The 21,904-nt window shown below is 48.7% G+C and overlaps 1 protein-coding gene across 2 annotated transcripts in view; it reads right to left on the bottom strand.

Annotated features, from left to right (window-relative positions):
- The window catches only part of RBM33 (RNA binding motif protein 33), a 134,514-nt gene that overhangs the window by 61,092 nt on the left and 51,518 nt on the right, over positions 1–21,904 (bottom strand). For both annotated transcript variants that reach the window (XM_042976261.1, XM_042976270.1), the window contains exons 6-9: positions 17,087–17,258; positions 12,079–12,287; positions 8,412–8,697; positions 2,368–2,426 (exon numbers count right to left, since the gene is read on the bottom strand). In XM_042976261.1, coding sequence (XP_042832195.1) covers positions 2,368–2,426; positions 8,412–8,697; positions 12,079–12,287; positions 17,087–17,258 — 726 coding nt within the window. The remainder of the gene's footprint in view (positions 1–2,367; positions 2,427–8,411; positions 8,698–12,078; positions 12,288–17,086; positions 17,259–21,904) is intronic.

Genomic DNA, 21,904 nt, shown 5'->3' with positions numbered 1-21,904 from the left:
GTGCCCAGGAGAACTGGCCGAGCCCTGGGCCTTGTTCACGGAAGTGTGGATGCAGAGTGACTGAACGAGTGACACGGCAATCCTATACTGAGTTACAAGACTACAGGAACTTCACTTAGCTCAGATTTCTGTGATTCAGATCTTTTTTGTGTGCCAAGGAAGTCTATGATTCAAAGAGACTCCATGAGGATTCTGAAGTCAGGTTTCCAAATGCGAATGTTATATCAACGGGGAGGGGTTCTGATTTTTTTTTTTTTAATTTTTAAGTAATTTCTACACCCAACATGGGGTTCAAACTCAAAACACTGAAATCAAGTCACACGCTCCAACGACTGGGCAAATCAGGCGCCCCACCTCAAGTGTATTTTTTAAAAACAGATTCCACATCTGATTACTTTCCCTAAGGAAGATTGATTACAGAAATAAGAGCAGGGCATTTTCAAGACCATAAGTTCACCGTAAATTCAGCTTAAGATCTAGCGTTTGGGGCTTAAAGAAAGACACGATACACACTAAATAACGATAAATAACTGAGCTAAAGAAAAATCTCTCCTCTCATATCACACACATGACTAATCTGTACCCAACTATTTCCTAGAGCCCATACATACTTTCCATCTCAAAAACAGTAACAAAACAAAATTGACATGTTGCAGAAACTCTTCCAAAAGCAATTCAACAGTACTCACTACCCTCAGCGCCCTGTAACAGTACTCCCGACCCTCAGAGTACTATATATAACTTAAATATACATTCAGTTTCAGGGTGCCCAGCCGGCTCAGTCAGTGGAGCTTGTGACTCTTGATCTGGTGGTTGTAGGTCCAAGCCCCATGTTGTGTTTAGAGATTACTTAGAAATAAAATCTTTAAAAAATAAATTAATAAGTTCAATTTACATAGAAACGGTCTCCTATTATCCGCTTATAATATCCTCCAGTATTATGCACTTTGCTTCTTGTAGGAGAGGATACAATCACATTTGCACAATTGAAAAATACAAGGAGTGCCTGGGTGGCTCAGTCAGTTAAGCGTCCGACTTCGGCTCAGGTCATGATCTCACGGTTTGTGGGTTCGAGGCCCGCATCGGGCTCTGTGCTGACAGCTCAGAGCCTGGAGCCCGCTTCGGATTCTGTGTCTCCCCATCTCTCTGCCCCACCCCTGCTCATGCTCTGTCTCTCTCTGTCTCAAAAACAAATAGAAACATTAAAAAAAAAAAATTTTTTTTAAAGAAAAATACAAGTAGATGAAAACTGCAATTACTCTAATTTTATGTTAGTAAACATTTTTATAAAAATATCAATTACATACAATATTGCTGTTTTTAACTAGCTTTTAGAACGTTATGGGTCACTCAAAGGAAAAATTAGTTAATATAAGGGAATAAAACCGGTAAGAATCCGTTATAGAAACCATGCCATAATTCATAAAAAACTACAAATCAAAGAGGTTTCTAAAAAATACTCTGAATCTTTACTGATTGTATTTTTGAATAATCATCTGCCTATACACCTAGAACCTTCATTAAAACCTTTCTGTTAAGTGCCTTCTATAAATATGCTATCTACTTAAGTATCAAAGGTGAAGTCAAATACATCTTTTAGATATTTCCTGAAAATCAGATTTAGTCTCAACAAAACTACATCTGTTTTACACACAAACAATATTAAAATTTTATGGTCCAGTCCATTTTTCTTCAACGTTGGTTTTACAAAGAACATATCTTCCTTGATTTAATGAAACCAAGAACTAACGACAACTCTAACCCAAAACTCAGATAGAACAATTTACTTAAACAGATACATTATTTAGTGGACGTTATTCTTCTGGTTAGGATAAGCAAGGAAAGCACACTGCAAAGCGTGGAGTGGGAGAATGTGTGTGTTCTCTCAAAGAAAGCTGAAAGAGAAAAACCTTCATTTTAAAATATAAAACCAATAGTTCATTAAGACTTTTGAGATCTGGGGTTTTTTTAAACAAGCAGAGTTCTCATGAGTATTCCCTAGAATCTCACACACGTACACAACTTCACACGTGTGTGCATGCACGTGTATGTGTGCACACACACACTCAAGGCCCTTTCTCACTGAACACAAGGCAATAATGAAATCAAAATTCATAGTCTTTACCGTGAAAAGCATTGCATGATGATCCTAATTCAACAATTTTACAGTTAAACCAAATTAATTCCATTCTCAAAACTCCATTGGCGTGTAAGCTGTTAACAAACATCTCCCACTACAAAAACCATTGTCAGTATTTACAAACCTCGACACTTATTTTGGTTGGAACCACCTGTATTTGCTGCATTAGTACCTCTTAGTAAATGCATGCTCACCCCCTCAGACCAGGAGGAGCAGCTGCTACTCACAGGGAATCTCTGCGGCCCCACAGCAGGTCTCGGCTGGCTGGGAACTGGCAGCAAGGGCACTGTGGAAAAACACCTTTTGTTACAAACAGGGTTCACTTCACAAACAAACCCACCAAAAAAGAAATACACCAAGTCTAGTATAAAACATGCATCATGCGTCAGTTACATGTAACATATGAAGTTTACACTTAAGCTAAGTGCTTAGTGTTTTACAAGCCCATAAAAGGGAAAGAGAAAGCAGGACGCTTGTCCCCATACAACAGCATACGCAGAAGCTTCAATTTCAACAGGGAATTTCTATTTAGAATTAAAATGTTTTGCAATGAGAGAAGAGATTACTCCTCTAAAATAAAAAACGGCTTTTGTGTTTCACATCCATATCCAAGTTATCCAGACTATCTAATCCAATTACATTTTCTGACTCCAATCAAATACAAATTCAAATCTAAATCCTCTAGAATCATGAAAAAGAGGGAGGGAGGGAGGGAGGGAGGGAGAGGAGGGAGGCAGAGAAAGGAAAACACACATACCCATGGTACTGTTACAAAGAACAATCTATTAAACAATCTCCTATGCCAAGATTTTGTTTGTTTTTGGTTTGTGTTTTTAAACAAGCAGAACACTCCAACAGATCTACCAGAAGAACATGAAATCACGTAATTCTACAACAGACATTTTATCGAAGGGAAGAAGCCACATGTTATATACCCTGGGGCTAAATACACTATTTAAAAGGTATGTTACACTGAACTTGATTTTGAAGGGGGAAAAAAAAAACACCGCCCAAGCAGGGACTGCTACAGGGTAGTGTGCTGCATTTTTCATTAAAATGTGCAGCCAGACACACCCAGTAAGCTCTCAGGTTGTCGGGTGTCATGGGCTGAGTTGTGCCCCCCTCCCCAAACGCATATGCTGAAGTCTCCACCCCTAGTACCTCAAAACGGGACCGCGTCTGGGCAAGGGGCCTTTAAAGAGGGGGAGTAAGGAAAAACGAGGTCATGTGGGTGGGCCTGGATCCAGTATGACTGGTGTCCTTGTAAGAGAACAGACCACAGACACACACACAGAACCGGCTACATGAGGATACAGAGAAAATAATGGTAGTAATAGTAACATCACATACCACATTTTTAGTTTAAGAAACGTCTGGTGCCTGAGAAATACACTTTTCCAATGACTTTAAAATTGGAACGCCAAGATAAATTTTATTTCCTATAAATACTCAAGGAACTCTATATATTAAGACTTATGGTGAGGGTCACACTTCTACACGTCCAATTTAAAGTAATAGTGTGGGGTCACCTGGGTGGCTCAGTCGACTAGGCGTCCGACTTCGGCTCAGGTCACGATCTCGCGGTTCATGGGTTCAAGCCCCACATCAGGCTCTGTGCTGTCAGCACGAAGCCTGGAGCCTGCTTCGGATCCTCTGTCTCCCTCTCCCTAGGCCCCTCCCCTGCTTGCTCACTCTCAATCTCTCTCGAATATAAATATATCTATATTTATATTGTGTGTGACAGAAAGAAACTTACTTCAATAAAATGCAAAACGGCACAAGTCCTTCTGCTCCTTGAAAGCCTAATCCAATGAGTCAAAACTTCAAAATGAGAGGAGGTCAATTTGAGAGACTTTACGTAAAATAGGATGCAGCCCCCAACTCTATACAGCCTCCTACAAGGCACTGGGGGATAAATCGGTTTATCTAGGGCAAAATATGAGACTGTGAAATGGAGGAAGAAACAACTAGAGTATCTCTGACCTCAAAAGATTATAATGAAAGTGAAGAAGAAACTACGTATTAAACAACATAAAGACGATGGTTTGAAAATTAAGTGCCAAATACAAAGGACCCAGACTTTCAAGCCTATGTGCCACTTATTTTTAAACTTCGGATTTAAACATCAATTCCTATCGGATACCCAGATACCTACAATACAGTGAAAAGATTAAAAAATGTAAGTCTCTTTAACCATCTCCGGGGAGAAATCTGATTATAATTAACAGATTCCTTACACGGAAGCCTTCTTTTTAGTTGGCCTTTTTTTTTCTTTTTAGTAAACGGTAAAAAGCAACAAAAAAGAAAGAAGGGAAAAAGAATAAAAGTTAATAGAGGAGCACATCTGAGAACACGTGATCAGAAACCCAGCGTGGAGAGAAGGCCTTGGTTTGCCAAGTGTCCCTCGGGAGCTCCGTGGTCCCCCGGGGCTCAAAAGCAGACAGGCACTGCCACCAGCTGCCTTCCTCTGCACCATGAGCACAAGATAACTGAGAACTTGCCCTGCTAGCAGAACCCTGACCTTGGAATATTTGACATTTAACCTTTTTCTTTCTGTTGACTAAACTGATTTAAGTTTTTGATTCATTACAACAGTTTTTAATAGGGTAAAGGCTGGAAAACAAGTTAAATTTCCATCAAAACTGGTTAATTATAATATGGTGGAACACCCCTCACCCTTGAGAATATGCACCATGAGGAAAAGATGTGCTTACGCTGTCACTTTCTCACGTGCCTTCCAACGGCCTAAGTCTCCGAGAACACAGGGCTACTCTACGTCCCACGCACAGCAGACGGCCTTGCCCTCCGGGAAGAGCCGTGGTTTCTACTTAAGCTCACTCGCTCACACTGAACGGACCATTCTTCGACGGTGTTCTGCGGGTACGCCAAGCTGGCAGTCTCGCTCTTTCCCCACGCGGGCGTATCTCAAGATCGAAGGTGCCGGCTCTATGGCACCCAGCTTCGCGTGGAAACTCTTCGGCTGGTTCTGAGCGCTGAAAAACTACCGTCAGAAAGCTGACCTTCTATCTGCCGAATCAGGAGCCGTGCGGTGCGAGGCCTGCACGGTCAGGCGGCTAACCGTGAGGCGCGCGACTTTCCTACCTGAGGACACCTTGGGGTTTCCTTAGGGCTTCCCAGTCTGCGCGTCTCACACTAGCGATTTTTATCAGGCTGAAGAGAATCTGTGCACCTTGCCACCTGCCAGGTCTGCGCTCAGCGGACACGAGGAAATACACGAAAACGGACGCGACCTCAGGAGAACCGTTCCGACAAAGCAGACCGACGGCAGCTGCCTGCCTGGGGAAGCCGCTGTGGGAAGGGCTCCGGTACTGAGCCGTCCTCCCCCCTCCCACGGGCACAGCTGCCGGAGGAGCGCGGTGGCGCGCTAGGCACGGGGGCCACCGCGCTTCGGTGCCTTGAGGGCGCAGAACGCGGGCGGAGGCCGCCGAGAGATCCCAATGGAAGGTGGGGGCGGGCGGAGGGTCGGTCGGGGGTCAGGGACGGGCTTGGACTCTGCCTCCCTGGCGTATGAAACAAGAGCAGTCTCCCGTAAGGCGGACCCCACGCCCTAGGCCAGCCTGCCCCCGACGTCACTAACACCGACGTCGCTCCGAGGGCACAGCACAGTCTCAGAGCACCTCCGGGCCGCTGGCCTCCTCCCACACATCAAGTCCTATCTTGGGCTTCTTTCCCCAACTTCTGGAACTCTGGGATCCCGAGCGCAGCGTCAGCAGAACGCGCGGTGGCCTCAGCCCTCCCCCTGTCGCTCGAAGGGAAGCAGAACGCTCCCAGAGACGGGCCACCTTCCTCCCGCGGGAGGGCGGGGTCCTTCGCGGCCGTCAGTGCTGTTTCTGGGACCGGCGTGGGAGCTCACGGCGTCAGGGGAGTCACACGCCACGCCCACTGCTGTCGGGCTCAAGTGTCCCGGAGCTCAGCTCCCGTCCCACCACTGCCTCCGGCGCCGGCCCGCTCCTTCGTCTTGGCAGAGGCCGTGCTTCCTGCACCCTGCCTCTTGGGTCCCTGACTGCGGTCCCTCCACCTCACTGCGGCCACATCCAAGGCCCGGTCACGGTCAGTGACCCGCCTTCCCACAGTCCCTACGCAGCCCCTCCCGCGTCCCAGACAGTGACTCCACCTCCCTTCACTCGTTACGCGCAACGCCACCCTCTACTGCTCTGTCGACACCTCGACTCCAGCGAACGCGACGCTGTGTCCACGCCACCCCACCACGCTGCGGCCTGACTCCGGGCTCACGACCGCCCAGCTTACCACCCGGCACCCCTACCTGCCACGCCCCGCACATCCACTCCTCTACTCCCCTGGAAGGGGACTCCACGTCTCCTCTCCCTGCCTCAGACCTGCAATGTTCCCTCACCCCCACCTAGTGGCTCTTCGCTCCTTCCAGTCCACCCACGTCAGGGAAGCGCTCCAAGACCCCTCCACCGCTCCGCCCCCCACACCCCTGCATGCCCCCCCCCCGCCCCACCCCGGCCCTGCCTCTGGGCACTGGGTCCCAGCCAGGACGAGTCCCCCTCACCTGCATCGACAACTCTTGTCCTTCTCAACAAGCTGCTGGCTTTCCCATCTTAAAAGAAAACACCTTCTCTCCAGCCCGCTTCCTCCTACCAGTTACCACCCAACTTCTGTTTTAGCAAAACACCTTCAGAGGCGCCCAAGAGACGCCCTCCCCTGCCTGTGCCCCCACCTCAGCGAGGTGCGCGTGCACCTTCCCCGTCTCCCCACGACCACCCTCTCGAGACCCCCACGGCCCCTCCGCTGAACACAGTCGTCAGCCAGCGATCCCCATCTGCCCCCCCAACCTGCTCCGCCGGCAGGGCCCCTTCCGCCAGCCCCCATTGGCCACTCTCCTCTGAGGCTCGTCCTCCAGGACCTTCGGCTCCCTCCTCCCCGCCCTCTGCAGACCCCAGGTCAGACACCCCTCCTCTGGGCCTCTCACTGGACGCAGGCTCCAATCGACCTATGGGCCAACCACATACTTGGAGCCTCGGGCCCTGGTCCGGGCTCTCACTCTGGCACAGAACATTTCACACGTCCACGACAGGACGCAGGACTTTAGTCCTTCCCTGTCGCGGATGATGGCCGATCCATCCCTCTGATGCTCAGACCCCCTGGGCACCATTTCTGCCTCCTTTCTCACAGCCGTGCGGTCCCTCCCTGCGTGCCACCAGCCCTGCCCTGCGTCACATCCGGCACATGACTGCGTTCCATCATCGTGCCAGCGCCCCATCCGAGCCCCTGTCACCTGTGACCTGGGTTAGTGTGGTCGCCTCCTCCCCCCCTCGCCACCCTGCCGCGCTCTCCCTACAGAGCAGTGACAATGGTCCTCTCGTAACAGAAAGCGGGGCCCTGTCCTCCTCCACTCAAACCCCTGGTCACAGCCCCTACTGCTCAGAGGCGAAGCCGAGGCCCTCAGAACGGCCCGGGGTCTCACATGACCGGGGCCCTGCGTGTCTTCTCTGCTATCATCAGTCCACTTGTGGCAGGCTGTCTCTTTTGGGTTAATTCCACACACCAGGCTTGGCCTCATCCCGGATTCTCACTCGTCCCTCTGCCTGGAATAGTCTACCCTGAAACGGGCTCCCCGACCTCCTTCAACTCAGCTCTGTGACGAAGCTACCCGCGTGACCCCAGCTAAAGCCGCAGCCCACCCCGGGCCCTGGCTCCGCTCCACCTCTGTCCTCTGCCACGCCACGTAATGTTCCTGCCGTTACGTTTACTGCTTACTTCGTGTCCCTGTCCGCCGGAAAGCAAGATCACAGCCGCACAAAGCCTCCTCGGCTTCTCTCAGCGATAGATCTCAGATGTCAGAGATGGAGTGTGCGGAACAGATGCGTGAAGGCAGGCTCCGCGTCACCGGCTCAAAAGTAGCTTCCTAGCCTCAGGACACGTGTCCGCGACAGTAACGCTCGAGGCGAGGCACTTCAAAATAACGCCTGAGGGACGCGGGGCAGGGCGCGCGCCATGCAGACGTTCCCACCGGGGAAACGATGAGAAACACCGACTCCGGCGTTCCCACAGCTACCTCTGCCGCCCCGGAAATTCAGAGGCCGCCCAGGGCTTTCCGCTAAGTCATAAAGTAAGAAGTACAGACGTTTCAGCAAATGAGTCTGGCCCGCCAAGCTGGCACGTGCCCGAGCGGGCGGGGGAACGGACCCGACGAAGCCGGGTGGTCCTCGCACACCCGCCGGGCCGGCGAGAACGACTCGGCCGCGGCACCCCGCAACGTCACCAGGGCGGGGGAGACACGTACCTTGCACGGGCGTCACCACCGCCCCCTTGAAGTGGGGGTTTATGTGGATGTTCTTGGGCTGCTGCGGGGTCACCGGAGGAGGGGTGATCATCAGGCGCGGGGCCTCCATCTGGGGCGGCACGTGCGCGCCCTGGGGAGACGGGGCGTGCTGCGGGTGCTGCAGGGGCAGCAGGGGCTGCAGCGGCTGCTGCTGGAACAGGCTCCTGATGGGCTGCTGCTGGGGCGGCGGCGGCGGCGGCGGCGGCGGCTGAGGCTGCGCAGGGGGGATCAATCTTGGAGAGTGCGTCTGAAAACCACCAAGAAGACAAATGCACAGCAATCAACGTTTGGAAGAGAGGTAGAAAAAGGCTACTGCCCTACAGATCTGCGCGGACCCCAGCCTGAGAGTCACGGCTCACAGCGCTTCCCGGCTAACGGCGGTAGGAAGCAGCAGGGCCGTGCCGTGCCGCCCGGGCCCAGGGAGGGGGCCGCTCGCGACGGGAATCCGTCCCGGGCACGCGGAGGAGGGCGGCGGCGGCGGCGGCCTCAAAGGGACTCTCGTGGATTCCAAAAGAACAACTTTCGGTGCAGCCACTGACGCTGCCCGGAGGTGAGCGCCACGCGGCACACAGAGCCCAAGCCGCCCTCAGCCCCTGCGGCCGTGAGGCCGCTGTCCCCAGAGAGCGAAGAAGAAAGTCGGGCGTGAGACACCGAGCTAGAAACGAGGGCTGCCCTCGGGGAGGACACAGGCCTAGCGAGAGCCTGACTCCCCTGCGGGGCGGGGGAGAGCTGAGAAGGTGGCACCTGCACCAGAAAGGAAGGAGGGAAGGAGGGGCGCCGGGCAGGGGACTCGAGGAACAACCCGGAAGCAGCAGCGGCGCGGACACGCCTGCTGGGAAACTCGGGAGACCAGGGCGGCCGCAGCCACGCACACCCAAGACGGGGGAAGGCCGGGGCGTGAAAACAGACGCTCGAGGCAGTCAAGCATCTCGGGGTGATTCCATCCGACAGTCACGAGAGGAGGAAACCAGCGACCACGGCCGTGGCCGCCGAGCGCCGGGCCGACACCGTGTCTTCGGCGCCTACCGAAAGGTCGGTACATGAAGTAAGCGGCCGATGCCCGACGTCGCCATCAAGTGGATCCCCGTCACTGTGCTCTTCCAAAGCAGCTGGTGAGCAGCAGAGCCGGAAGTGGGGTCCGACAAGCGGAGTCCACGGGTCCTGCCTGTGAGCACCGGGCCGCCATGCCGCACACCGTGGAGGCCGTGAACTCCAGCTCCACACGCATGGCGGCACACGCCACGTGCAGGATGGGGAATTACAGATGGGGACGTGGTGGACGTGGGACGGACGTGGGACAGAGCAGACGGACCACTCAGCAGGCCACGGCCGGAGCTGAATGCCAAGAAAAGGCCAGGGTCTGACGAGCAGTAGGGAAGACACATTTCAGAGGAACGACGAGGATTCGGAAACCAGAGCGTATATGGCCTTGGTCTCAGGGGGGACTCTTCCAGAGACATTCCAGGGCTAGCCTGGGTCCTCGGCTCTCCGCGCTCCCGGCATCCAGAAGTGCTCCCTCTCGGGCCTCACGCCGCCGGGTACTGTGCACACCCCTGCACTATGAGTAGGGATCCAAGCCACCAGGGAATCCCCACGAGGAGCATGCTGACAGAGGCTCATGAGTCAGATCTGAACTGAACAGAGGACAGGCACCGTGCAGGCTCCTTCTTCACTCAAGAGCATGAAGGGGTGCGAAGGAAATGGCGTGCTCTCATCGAGCGGAGCGGGGGGCCTGGGAGGCGCCCACGTGGAGGGGCACGGGGCAGAGCCAGGAAGCGCACGGAGGGGCTCGGAGCGCGCCAGAGGCGAGGGCTTGGGAGACGCAGGTGCGCACAGAGAGGGCAGGTGGCAGGAAGGACGCCGCCGCCCAGCAAGAGCTCTGACCAAAAGGAGGGCGGATGAGAGGACAGCTGAAGGGGGGGAGGAGAGAGAGCACAGCGCAAGCCTCAGGCGCTCCTCCCTGAGGAGGAGCTCGCTGCGGACACCCAAGGTGCCAGGGCACAGCAGCCAGGAGGCGCAGGGGAGCAGTGACTCTGAGAGCACAGTCAGGAAGTGAGGAGAGCGGAGTCCAGGCGGCAAGGGACCGACCTAGGAGGAGACGGACTGACACAAAGCCACGAGCAAGCCTTTGACTCATTCTTCCCACAAGAGTCCAGACAGACCGCTCTGGGGCACGAGAGTGAGCGGGGTCAAAAGCGCTCGTGGTCGCAGGTGGGAGCGAGCTCAAGTTCATCCCCGACAGCCCTGGTCTTCCCAGTACACGGAAACTTCACATCACTGTGACCAGGAGACGCGAGCACAGAGCTTCCAGCCCAGAGCACCATTAGGCCGAGCAGGGCCAGCCATAGGCCCGTCCCCAGCTCCCAGTGGGCTCCAGAGCTCTCCGTGGTCACGAGAGCTCTGGGGACACGACACCCCTGGCAGGGGCCCCGGTCCGTCCTCCACTCGGCTAGGGATGCGCAAGCGCTCCCAGCCCCGCTCGGTCGGCCCCTCTGAAGGACGAAGGATGCTGGCTGGGCAGGCCTCCTGTCCGTGGGTGCGAAGTTACCTCTCCGGGATCGCAGAGACACAGCTACACAAAAACAAATCTCCCGTGTGGCTGTTCCCCTCTCCCCCAAGGAGGCCAAAATCACTGAATTGGCTGTTGAATACATGGCAAGTGGAGGCTGGGGCAAGGATAAGGGGTGGGGAAGAAAAAGAAATCAAGTCCAGCCTTTTTGCCATTGGAGAAGCTTAAGAACAAAACAGTTGTGTGAGCAAACAGCAGTTATTAACATCGTCAGCTTCTTTATGCTGTGATCAACCCACCTACCTCTCTCCCCTTCTTGCACCTCAAAACGGAAATTCTCATGCAAAAACAGTTAAGTTACCTCTTCTCCCTTGTTACATTTCACAAATGGCTGCATGCTAACATTTAACAGTTCTACACAGAGGCAAAATGTGGCTTTCCCCTAAATTCAGACAAAAATGGAGGAGGGACATGTGGCAGACACAGTGGACACATACTTGTACTAAGCAAATTTGTCCTTGGAGACTGGCTTCTGAAGGAAAGAGCCATAAAATCCTAAAACGAACTAAAAGAACATAAAAATCACTTTCGTCCTTCTTTACCTCTGCGATATCGCCTCTTTGAAATGCACGGGAAATTCAACTTCAGCTGAAATTACAAGTATGTGAGTATGGATGGCACAGGACGCTTACTCTAAGAGAATCTGCTCCGATTTGAGGAGAAACCGATGGGAAACGGTATAAAGAAAAAGCCACTTTTATAAAATGAACAGTGCTACCTGGATTCTCCACGTACGGTCACTGTTTTGAGCGCGGGCACTCAGGACAAGCAGGGAGAGGACGGAAGCCTGGCTCCTCTGGGGCTCCTGTCCCTTGAGGACATAAGCCTCTCACTGCTTCTTCCTCCGTAAGTACGGAGTGATTTGTCACTGCCCGACTACCAGGAGGATGGAATTTATAAGGACACAGGTGAGAGCATACCGTAAAGAAACTTTCGCCGTCATTCCCCGCATTAAACTTTAAGTTCAGACTCGGTGATACACACAAAGTAGGAAAGCCGCAAAGGCACATTTTCATTTGTTCTAACGTGTTGGGCTATCACAAGAAAACTAAGAATTACCACGCCAGGAGGCTGCGTCGGAAGCAGGGCAGGTCTGTGATCTTTTATTCTTGCACGCTCACTGCTCTCTCTCCTCTGGTCTCCCATTCCACGACACACTAAAGAGCTTCCTCTCCTTCCTCCCCGCCTCGAGCCATAGCGTCCCTGCTTATGCTGTCGCTCTCTCTCTTCGAACTCAAGCAACGCGGCTTTGGCTTCGGCTGAAAGCTCTATTTGAAAAGATGCATACGTGTTAGAAATCTTCAAACGGCCTAAACTCGATACACAGGGAGAAAACAGGGAAGACACACGGGACAAGGAAACCCCGAGACAGCAAGGGTCTCACCCACAGCAGGGAACTAAACCAGCAGCGGGCGGGGTTCAGCGCCCGGGAGACACCCGTTAAATGAGGACATGCTTTTCCCGGGGAGGAAGACACAAGGAGCCTCCGCCAAGTTCAAGTCTTTTCGTTGGAGACCACAAAACGGTGCAGAGGGAAGCTAAAAAGAAGGGCCTGAAGTTCGGTTTAACCACTGCCCTCAAACTGCCGTGGACACTTTCCCTTTCACGGACAGCAGACAACGCTGGGGAGGACCTGGGCCCACCAGGCCCGCCCCGATACAATTTCTCAGTGAGACCAGCCCAGGTATTATGAATGCACCGTGGCACACAGACTCAAGATCGATAAAAAATCAATCAATCAAATAAATTCCTGTTTGTTCTGATTTAAGCGGAACTATTAACGGCATCACTCGGAAATCAAACAATTAATCTCATACAGTGGAAAACTCATTTCGTATGATCATTTCAGATTTATTTAAAGAGACCTTTACTCTGTGAAAAAAGGCTTACATCCACGCTGTCTGATACGGAAGCTATATCAAATGAGAGCAGAGCCACAGAAGAAAAAAACCCATTAATGCAAACACCTGTGGGATGCCCAGGAGCCCCTCACCTCTGACCACTGCTTTAAGGATATAAAAACATGGACGCTGGCCCTAAGAAACTTCAGCTGGCACCTTATTCTAAATCCCTAAAGGAGAAAAGCCGACTTACTCAAATACGGTTCCTTTATTTTAAAATACTATGTAAACTGTGATATCTCACGTTAACAAATGTGTACCTTGTAAAGGTTTCACTGAATCCCGAGGGGCATTCTTACTTACACCTTCTTCCAGAGTGAAGGACAAATTTTAAACGTTACCAGCTTTAGCTCCTATCTTAGATTCCATAATCATCTCCAAACTCTTCCAAAATCTCTTAAGCCACATTTCATTTTCTTGATATTGTTTCTATGGTATTCCCCTCCCCTTTAAATAAATCTAGACCCCATTCAAAAGAAAATTTAATCTCTTCTTAACAAGCACAGACTTTTATTCTAATCTTGACTACATGACTGGTTCACATACACATTTTATGCGGTGAATCAGCAATTATTTTTCTAGCGGTTCTAAGTGTCAAGATTGATTTCACTATCCCCAGTAATAAAATGGTTTCAAATGACATCTTTAATCAGCAAGTAAAAATGCTTTCCTCCAATTGAGACAAGCTGTCACAAAAGGTCACCAAAATATGACAGGATGGAAATTACATTTGTAACTTCAACTGAAATGTTAATTTCCTCTTAAGTGTTTTCTGAACTATGTCCATATTCTAAAGTGAAAAGATAGAGTTCAATGTAACAAAGTTTTACACTGTATTGCCCTAAGATGTGCTTAGGGAAAACATCTGCGTACAAATAATTTTATAACAGCTGGATTAATACATAACGAGTCAATATTTGCAAAATACACAGCTTATTTGGCGAAATGGAAATAAATGATAGTCTGAATTTTTTTTACAAGAGAACTTGAACGAAGAAATTTGTAAAACCCTTGCTTGTAATACAAGGACCATCAAGTACCCTCCTGCCTGCACTATCAATCTTGGACTGTTTGTTATTAGATGAAAATACTCTTTCCCACAGATCCTCTGCCTTAAGCAAAATTAACTACGGACTTTATTTCAAGAGAACATTATGTGGACATAAGAATGTTCTTTAGACTAAAGCAATAAAATGTAATTTAACACATTACGTGTGCCAGCGAAACTTAGACTATTGCCAAATCTAGATGCCTACTCCTAGATTAATGGATAAAAGCAGGCCTAAAATAAATGTTGTCTTGCAGGCACTGCTGTCCTGCTTTCCAGGAGAATCTCAGGCCCACCTCGGTCAGGCCGAAGGCCTGACTGCTCTGAACCTCTGCGCTGAGGCTTTAGGAAAACCAGTCACTGACACCCACTGTCCAGAAGTGGCTTTGACATTTCCATTCAAAATTTGTCAGTCCTTTACATATGTTTGTTCTAGAAACCCTGCTCAGCTGGGTTTCACAAGTGAGTGAGGCCCTCATACCCTACAGCATCCTCTGTGTGTGACGAGTGACATCTATCTGCTAAGCACATAGCTTTGTGCCACCCTCGGGGAAACTAAGAAAAGGTTTAGTTTCCAGAATGCTGGCTGAGCTCCTTACTTAAGGTCGTAACCTACACGAAAGCCCAAACTCTACCTGAATTCCAAATCCACATCAATGACTACACACAAGGTTCTATAGCTGCCAGACTGTCATACATATGAATCTAAGTTCTTCCTCATTTAGGGACGGCTCTACCTGTGTGAACACAGGAAAGACTAAGGGAGACCCGCACCTTGTTAGGTTCTAGCAGGCACTGGCTGTCTACATGCAGCCCAAAGGGTCAGAAACAGGGGGGCCAGAGGACGATCTCATTCTTCTTTTTAAAGAGTGGAGTGTTGTCAACATTAATCAATTATATCACAAAATAATTTTTATTTGTATTAAAAATGTTAAAGGACACCATTTGTCAAGAAATACATATTATAGGAAACAACATCTGGACTCTGGTAGCAAGATATTTTAATTCCGTTACAAGGAGTGGGTGGACAGCGTTATACAGTCAAATACATGTAAGGATTTCTGTACAGAACCTGAACCTGACGTCTCTCTCACCAGGAGCACGCAGATAAACTGATGGGTAAAACACAAATACTGTAGCAGCTTCTCTTTCTCAATCAGTATTTTCTTATGTACAAAATTAACCTTTCGTTGGAGGAGGGGGATCAAGGTAATGAGAGCTCACTGTTTTAGAAAACCAATCTTCACATGGACAGAAAAGTCCCTTTGGTTCGGGGGAAAAAGCCTGAGTTAGTAGAAAGCTCGTGTTTCAAACACTAAGCTTCCTTATGCAGGGCTCACAAGTATGGAGCATTTAAGCACCATTTTCACCTACCGTAGTACCTGGCCGAATTTGCACAAACATACTTAAGCCTTATTTGTTAACGTTTAAAAGAAACAGTTAAATGTCTACACTGTTTATGCTGACGGCCCCTCTGCCTCCAAGGACTCCAGACTCTCTCCCGCCGTATTTCAGGTCCCCGGCTTGCCTACCACTAACCCCTTCAGGCTCCATCTCTCAGGAGGTACAAATGACCCTGAAAACAGCAAAACGAGGCAAAGGTCCTGAGACAGAGGAATTAAAGCGACACAGAGAGTGAGCACGAGCAGGCCGGACCCCTCCAGATGTGAGGTCAGTGCCCGGGGCAGGTACAATGCAGAGAGATGGCCCTGGCTGAGGCCGGGAGGTGGCCAGAGACATCAGGTTCAGGCAGGGATGTAACATTACCGATTCCTCCTGCTGAAGGATACACTGTGTTCCTCCCCCACCCTTCTGTTTTAAGACTTCCGCTCATCTCCTTTCACCCAAGGCCAACTTCAGACCTTCCTTCTTAGAAAACTTATGTTGTCCTGCTTCAGACAAACTGGCAACTTTATAGCATAACTAGAGAAAAAGGCAGGGAACTCCCGGGCCAAAAGGTACAGGAACTGGGAGGGGAAAGAAGTAGAGAGCCCAAGAGTCTAGGGCAAGCTCTCCACAGAGCTCACCGAGTGAGGTAACATGGCAAGAGTGGCTCACTCACGGCTGGTCACCTGCACGCCTCGGGAGCTCAGTGTCCTCGTGCACAAGTCACATCTGCCGCTCATGGACACACGCTCGTGTTTCCAACTAAAAAATGGCCGATAATGGTTTAAGAAGTAATAAACGTAGTCACTGGGGGTTAGTCTCCCGATTTTTACTTTGACCAACAGCAGGAAGCAGGTGAACCCCGTCCTTCCACCCTCCCACCTGCCTCCTGGAATTCGGTACAAAATCCCAGTGGTTCTCAAAACCCGGGCTCGAGAACAGCAGGCACAGCAGCACCTGGGAACTCAGCAGAAATGCAACTTTCTTGGACACCCCTGAAACCTACCGCATCGCAAGAGCTGGGAGTAGGTCTAGGAATCTGTGTCTTAACAAGCCTTCTAGGTGGCTCTGCTGCTCACTCAAATCTGAGAACCACTGCTTTCTCTCTGCAATGGACACTGGAGAAAACGGTTGTGGGGTAGGGTGGGGTCAGTGCTGATGAAGGCTCTCTGCTGGCCTGCAACGGCCTGCCGCACACCTTCAAAAGCAGCGTTTGTTCAACTGACTACGTCCGAACGATCTTACCTCCTCAAACACGGAGAGGAGCGGCAGACGGAAAAAGAAAACACAAAAACAGATGGTTATGATGACACTAACAGGTACAAAATACAAACTGTCTAGTCCTGAATTAGCCCTAGCAACCTCGTGGTCTCAAGAGGGGTCAAAGGGCCGTCCCCACACACCTTCCCAGAGCCGGCCAGGAACTGCGTAACATGCATGAGAGTGGGTCTAGGCCATCGACTCCAAAAGAAAAGCTATTAAAAAAATAAGCAATCAAATATTTTATTCAAACATTTTTAATCCAGAAAACAGTCATTTCTGTAGAATGACTTTTACAGCACCATAACTCAGCTCTAACCTCACACAGACCGTCCACTCTCTGGACGGCCATGCATAATAATCTATAAAGTCAAGAAAAAATTTTTTGAACCTATTTAGCTAATCATAATAGTACTAAGGAGGAAGTTGAAACGGGAGTGAAGAAGGATGGGAGACAGGCAAAAAAAGTTACCCAAAGTTTCTGGAATGTTCCTTCTCTCTCTAGTGACATCTGAGAGCCTAATAATTGTTCCTTCTTTCCTTTCAGTTTTGAACCGCAATCGTCCAGATTCTTCATCATCATCATCTTCCTCATCGGATTCTTCTTTTACGTCCTTCTGTAGTTCCAAAGTCTCCATACCTCCCTACGATGCAGACACACAAAACAAAAACGGAGACTGAGTTCACATTCTTTTGAATTAAACACTGAAGCCTGATTTTATATATATAAGGTCCTTTATATTTCAGATATAAAGATGCTGCAAAATGTTCTGTCACAAGGCCGTGTGAAACCCTAAACCGATACGAGAAACAAATGATCTCAAACATTAAAAAACACGTTGGAAAGAGTTCAATTCTTGCTTGTAATTAACAGACAAACCCTACATATACCGTTACTTCTACTTCTGAGAGAAAACTCGCGAATTTCAAAAGTCCCTGCTGGCCTCGAGTCTGGCCCAGACGCCAGCAAAAGTCCACGTATTCCTTAAACCAACACTGGAGCGTGAAGACTTTTGGGCACATGTCCCCCTGTGGAACTTGCGTTCCAGGAGAACCCACTCCTTTCCAGTCGCACAGGCTCGATGCTTCTGGTGACTCCTGACCCCATCTGCCACGATTTCCAAACCTGCTGTCACGTGGCTTAGTTTTTCCAGCCTCCACCTGCTTCCCCCCCCCCCCCCCCCGCCCCGCTCTCACCCTAGCGCTTCACTCCGCCATCCAGGGTCTGCATCGCCGCCTCTGGCCCAGAGTTTACTGCAACAACACGACTTTTTTTTTCTTTCCAGTCACACTGAAACCAGCTTTTATCTCCTCTTTTATTATGTCAGTATTCCCACAAAAACACTGCCTAATCCGGTCCCAACTGAAAGTCATTTCTTCATCAACAATTCTTCCTTTATCACAAATGTTCCTTTTATGCCACTGATCACTTTTGACCTTTTACTAGGTCTCAGTGACCTACTGGGAGAGAATAAGACAGGTACTTATTGAGTGCCAGGTTCACACAAATTCTTTTTGTAAACACAAGAAAACAGAATTTGCCCCTCTATTCTCGTGATTCGTTATTTTAAACGTGCTCTACTCTTAACAGAAACAAAAATGAACTGCCTCATTACAAAATGCTCAAGAAAAAATTTAACATAAACCCAAAAGACAACTGTTTTATATTCTCTTCCCAACATTTTCCATGAAAAAAAGTCAACTACAAATGCACGTACTCACTGCTGTGAATACTGCAAGTCTCTACACACCTCCAGGAGTTCAAATGCCTGAAGATACAATGACGAATGCATGACTATATATTTTAAGCCTGATGACAGTGACGCTACCTTTTGGTACTCTGACATTTAGTACAGCACGGAATCTTAAAGCACCAAAGTCTTGGTATTTTGTCGGTTTGATATTTGGTATTATTCCCGTCTTCCTGAATATCTGAAACCAAGGAGTAACACTTGCGAAGGGCCCGGCTGGGCCTGGGCGGCGCTCCGCTCCACTCAAGGGTAAGCTCACGGACAAAGTGCTCTTCTCCTCGTCTGTATGCTCCAGAGCAGTGCTTCTCAAATGTCACGTCCACACCCACCACCAGGAACCCGGTTCTGATGCAGATTATGACTCCACAGGGGGGCCTGAGACTCTGAATTTCTAACATGCTCCACGTGAAGCCAACACGCTTCACAGACCATGCTTTTTGAGTAGCCAGGCCACAGAGGAGGGAAAGGAATGGCCGCCAATAAAGCAAAGATTCCATTTATTACAAGAGTCATTCCTAATTCAACCATTAACAGTAATTTCAGTTCAAAGACCTTCCAACCAGCTCAATGCACAGCTTGACAATACGAAGCTAATAAAGGGTATTCTGCATCCAAATCTCCACCTAAGAAATCTCAAGAGAACAAGGATGACTGGAAAAGCCTTTCTTTGAAGCAAATCCTAAAACCCACCAGCAAATCGAGTCTATGACCCAGCATTTCGCATTCCCAGGTATTTATCCAAGAGAAATGATCATTTATGTGCATGTAAAAACCTGTAGGAAAATATTTATAGCTCTCTTTTGGGTCAGCAAAACTGGATCAACAGTAAGTGAATGGACACATAAAGCGGGTCCATTCAATGCTCCTGAGCCCTAGCAAGGAATGAGCTACTGATAGACACCTGGGGTGAGGTGGCAAAGGGGTGTGGGGTGGGAGAGGCCAATCGAGATATACTGCGACAAGTGCGCTCACAGGACGTGCTCCAAGAGAAATCATTATACTGGTTGCCAATGGTTAGAAACGGAGGGAAGGCAGGACTACAGAAGCATAGCATTAAGTTGGTTTTCTGAGCAATGGAATTTCTAGAACGCAAACTTGTGGTACAGGTGTCCAATTAAGCCGGTCACTACATCAAGGACTACACAAGCCCTGAAGTGGCTTCGCCTGCCTCAACTACGGTGCATTTGACAACCTTCACTAAACTGGACTCGTGCCTTCAGGCACTGGTTACTGCCTCTTACTCTAAATACTGGGCTCAAAAAAAAAGAAAAGGAAAAAGCATCTCTTTTAGCCATATGATTTACAGAATTAAATAACCAATCTGCCAAAATGCTGACTTTCTGGACAGTTTTTGACAAGGACTATCTATATCTAGTATTCCATTCATAGGAAGGGTGGTGTTGGGTGACAAACAATAATCAAGTTATCTTAAAATTTTATTGTACAAGAAGTTAAATAATTGTGTATCTGTGATCTTATTAGGCTCTGCCAAAAGTACTCAGAGGTTTAATTTTAGCTACTTAATTATGATGAAAAGCTGAAAGCCATAATTGTGACTCTTAGCAGAGGGCACACATTAAAACCACTGTGAAAGCTCTTCAGAGACAGACAAGTCAGAATCTGATCACATTCCGCTGTCCCTTGAACCACACAGGTGGGAAATGCACAGGTCCACGTATATGTGGGTTTATTGGATGAATACAGTACTATAAACAGATCTTCCTTATGGCCCAACGCGAGGCTTGAACTCACAACCTTGAGATGAAGACCTGAGCTGAAATCAAGAGTCAGGCGTTTAACCGAATGAGCGACCCAGGTGCCCCTCCTTAAGATGTTCTTAATAACATCTCTTTCCTCCAGCTTGCTTTATTATTTATTATAGCATATAATACACATAACATATAAAACAGGTGCTAATCAACTATTTCTGTTACCAGTAAGGCGCTTGGTAGTTAAGTTCTAGGGGATCCAAAAGTAAAAGTTATATGCAGATTTTTGACTGAGTGGGGACGAGCACCCCTAACCCCAGCATTGTTCAAGGGTCAACTGTATACATAAACAATTAGAAAGTCGAATTCTGGCAAGACCCAGACCTGCATATTTTTTAAGCTCTCCAGCTAATTCTGAAATGAACCTGTGATCTCTCAGTGTTTTGAAAGAAAATTCAGTATTCAATCCCAAACCCAAGGGGAAAAAAACAGGCAGTTCTCTGAAACAGGGGTGGGGGGCTTGGGAGTTGGGGGGGGGGTGTGGAGAAAAGTATACAGAACACTGTTTTAAAAAAACTTCCCAAAAGTTTTTAATGCTTACAGAATATTTGATAGAGAATAATTCTTCATTATATCATGAAATACACATACAAATCAAATACAAATTCTAATTCTACCAACAGTGAAAATTTACAAGTTGGAATGATGGAGCAAATTGTGCAAAAATTAAGAAAATTACAGACCAATATCCTTCATAAATACAGACACAAAATTCCTTAAAACAATAAAAGCACATGGAATCCAGCAAAATATAAAAAGGAAAATACATCAGAACCAAGTGAGGTTTAGCAAGAGCCAGAAGCACAAGGCTGATTTAACATTCAAAACACTCAATTAACACATCTTGGAGATGAATTCCAAATTCCCCGCAGATAGCCCCCCTGCCCCAAGCCCTCCTCCGGAGGTGGAACTTCAGGCCTTCCCCACACCTTGACAGGCGACCACGCACCCTTAGGGACTTGCCTCCAAAGAACAGAGCGGGGCAAAGGAAAGACAGCACTTTACAGACCTACCACCCACAATGGCAAACCTGACCCGACCACACGATCAAGGCTAACACTGCCAGGGAGGTCCTGTACCCAGTGGTGTGCATCGGACCTCTGTGATATTCTCTCCAAAATCCCTGAACTCCAGTCTAATCATGAGGAAAATACAAGACAGGCCCAGACTGCACACAGTCTACAGGATACCTGGCCAGGACACCTCTTTAGACTGTCACAAACACAAGTCTAAAGCTGTGAAACACAAGGAAAGACTGACAAACTAACACAGACCAGAGGAGACACAACAGTGTGGTCCCCTGGACTGGATCCCGGAACGGAAAGAAGTCATTAATAATTAAAAATGTGTGTAATGGAAATAAAGTCTGGAGTATAGTTAATATAGTTTTTTTAAAAAGTCAATTTAATTCACATTAATAAACGAAAGGATAAAAGCCACAGGAGTATCTCAACAGATGCAGAAAAAGCACCGACAAAATCCAACACCCATGTCTCACGTTTAAAAGAATCTCAGCAAACTAGATACAGAAAAGAGCTTCTTCAATCTGATGAAAACAAAGCAAGCCAAACAAAGCTTCAGTGAGCTTGTATTACGTACTTCGTGGGACATCAAACACTTCCCCTGCCATCAAGAACCTGGCAAGAATGAGTGGCTCCAGTATTTCTACTCTACATAGCACTAGAGGCCAGTGAGGTCAAAGACATAATAGGGCAGGTCGGAAATGAAGAATTAAAGTGTGTCAATTAATAGCAACATGATTATTAAGAT

The sequence above is a fragment of the Panthera tigris genome, chromosome A2 (assembly GCF_018350195.1).
Source record: "Panthera tigris isolate Pti1 chromosome A2, P.tigris_Pti1_mat1.1, whole genome shotgun sequence".
Taxonomy (NCBI): Eukaryota; Metazoa; Chordata; class Mammalia; order Carnivora; family Felidae; genus Panthera; species Panthera tigris.
This window is presented reverse-complemented; position numbering and strand designations above follow the sequence as displayed.